Raw genomic sequence first — 790 nt, forward strand, 5'->3', positions numbered from 1 at the left:
TTTCTCTCCGGCTGTCTAATTTATTTGTATATTTGGGTTTATTTTTAATATGTGTCTTTTCATTGTTTTCCCTGCTAGTATTGTTAGGTTTTAGTGGGCCCGATATATGGTTCCTTTTAGTCTTCTGGGTTTCCCTGTAATTTAAGCTAAACTTATCGTTGTATTGCTTAATGTTGGTTCTGTTCAGGTGGTTATTGTATTTCTGTTTCGTCTCGTTGTTAGCCTTAATCGTCCTTTTAATATTATTGGTATTTGTGTTTATATTGTTGTTGGTATTTTTGGTGTTATGTGGTTTGGTATTGGGACGTGTTGTATTTCTATTACATGTGTTATGCTTATCTTTGTCGTTCATATCGTTAGTGTGGTTTCCATCGGTTTTAGGTGCGTTAGTAGTGTGTGTGTTTCTAGCGTTTGGGTTCCTTATAGTTGGGTCTTTTTCATGGTTATTGGAATCGATTAATTTAATTTTATGGTTAAATCCTGCCTTATGTAGTGCGCTATTGTAGGTTTCCTTATGCTTATTAAAGATAGCTTGGTTAGAGGAGAGGCGTGATATCCTATTGCTTATACTATGTGCTAAGCCCCTCTTGAGGAATAGTGGGTGGTTGCTGGATGCATTTATGTATTTTAGGTTAGTATTAAGCTTTATGTATGGTTCATGTAGTCCTGTGGCTAGGTTGCAATTGGCGTCTAGGTAGTTTATGGATGTGTGTTCGTTTTCTATAGAAATGGCTAGTCCAAATCTTTTGAAGAATTTATGCAAGTTTTTCTTGATGAGCTCTAGTTTCCT

General features: G+C 35.8%; 1 protein-coding gene across 1 annotated transcript in view; it reads left to right on the forward strand.

Annotated features, from left to right (window-relative positions):
- LOC106881933 (outer dynein arm-docking complex subunit 3) overlaps positions 1-790 on the forward strand; it is a 54,958-nt gene that overhangs the window by 39,665 nt on the left and 14,503 nt on the right. Inside the window, exon 9 of the mRNA XM_052968587.1 lies at positions 188-272. Coding sequence (XP_052824547.1) covers positions 188-272 — 85 coding nt within the window. The remainder of the gene's footprint in view (positions 1-187; positions 273-790) is intronic.

Source organism: Octopus bimaculoides, chromosome 1 (assembly GCF_001194135.2).
Source record: "Octopus bimaculoides isolate UCB-OBI-ISO-001 chromosome 1, ASM119413v2, whole genome shotgun sequence".
NCBI lineage: Eukaryota > Metazoa > Mollusca > Cephalopoda > Octopoda > Octopodidae > Octopus > Octopus bimaculoides.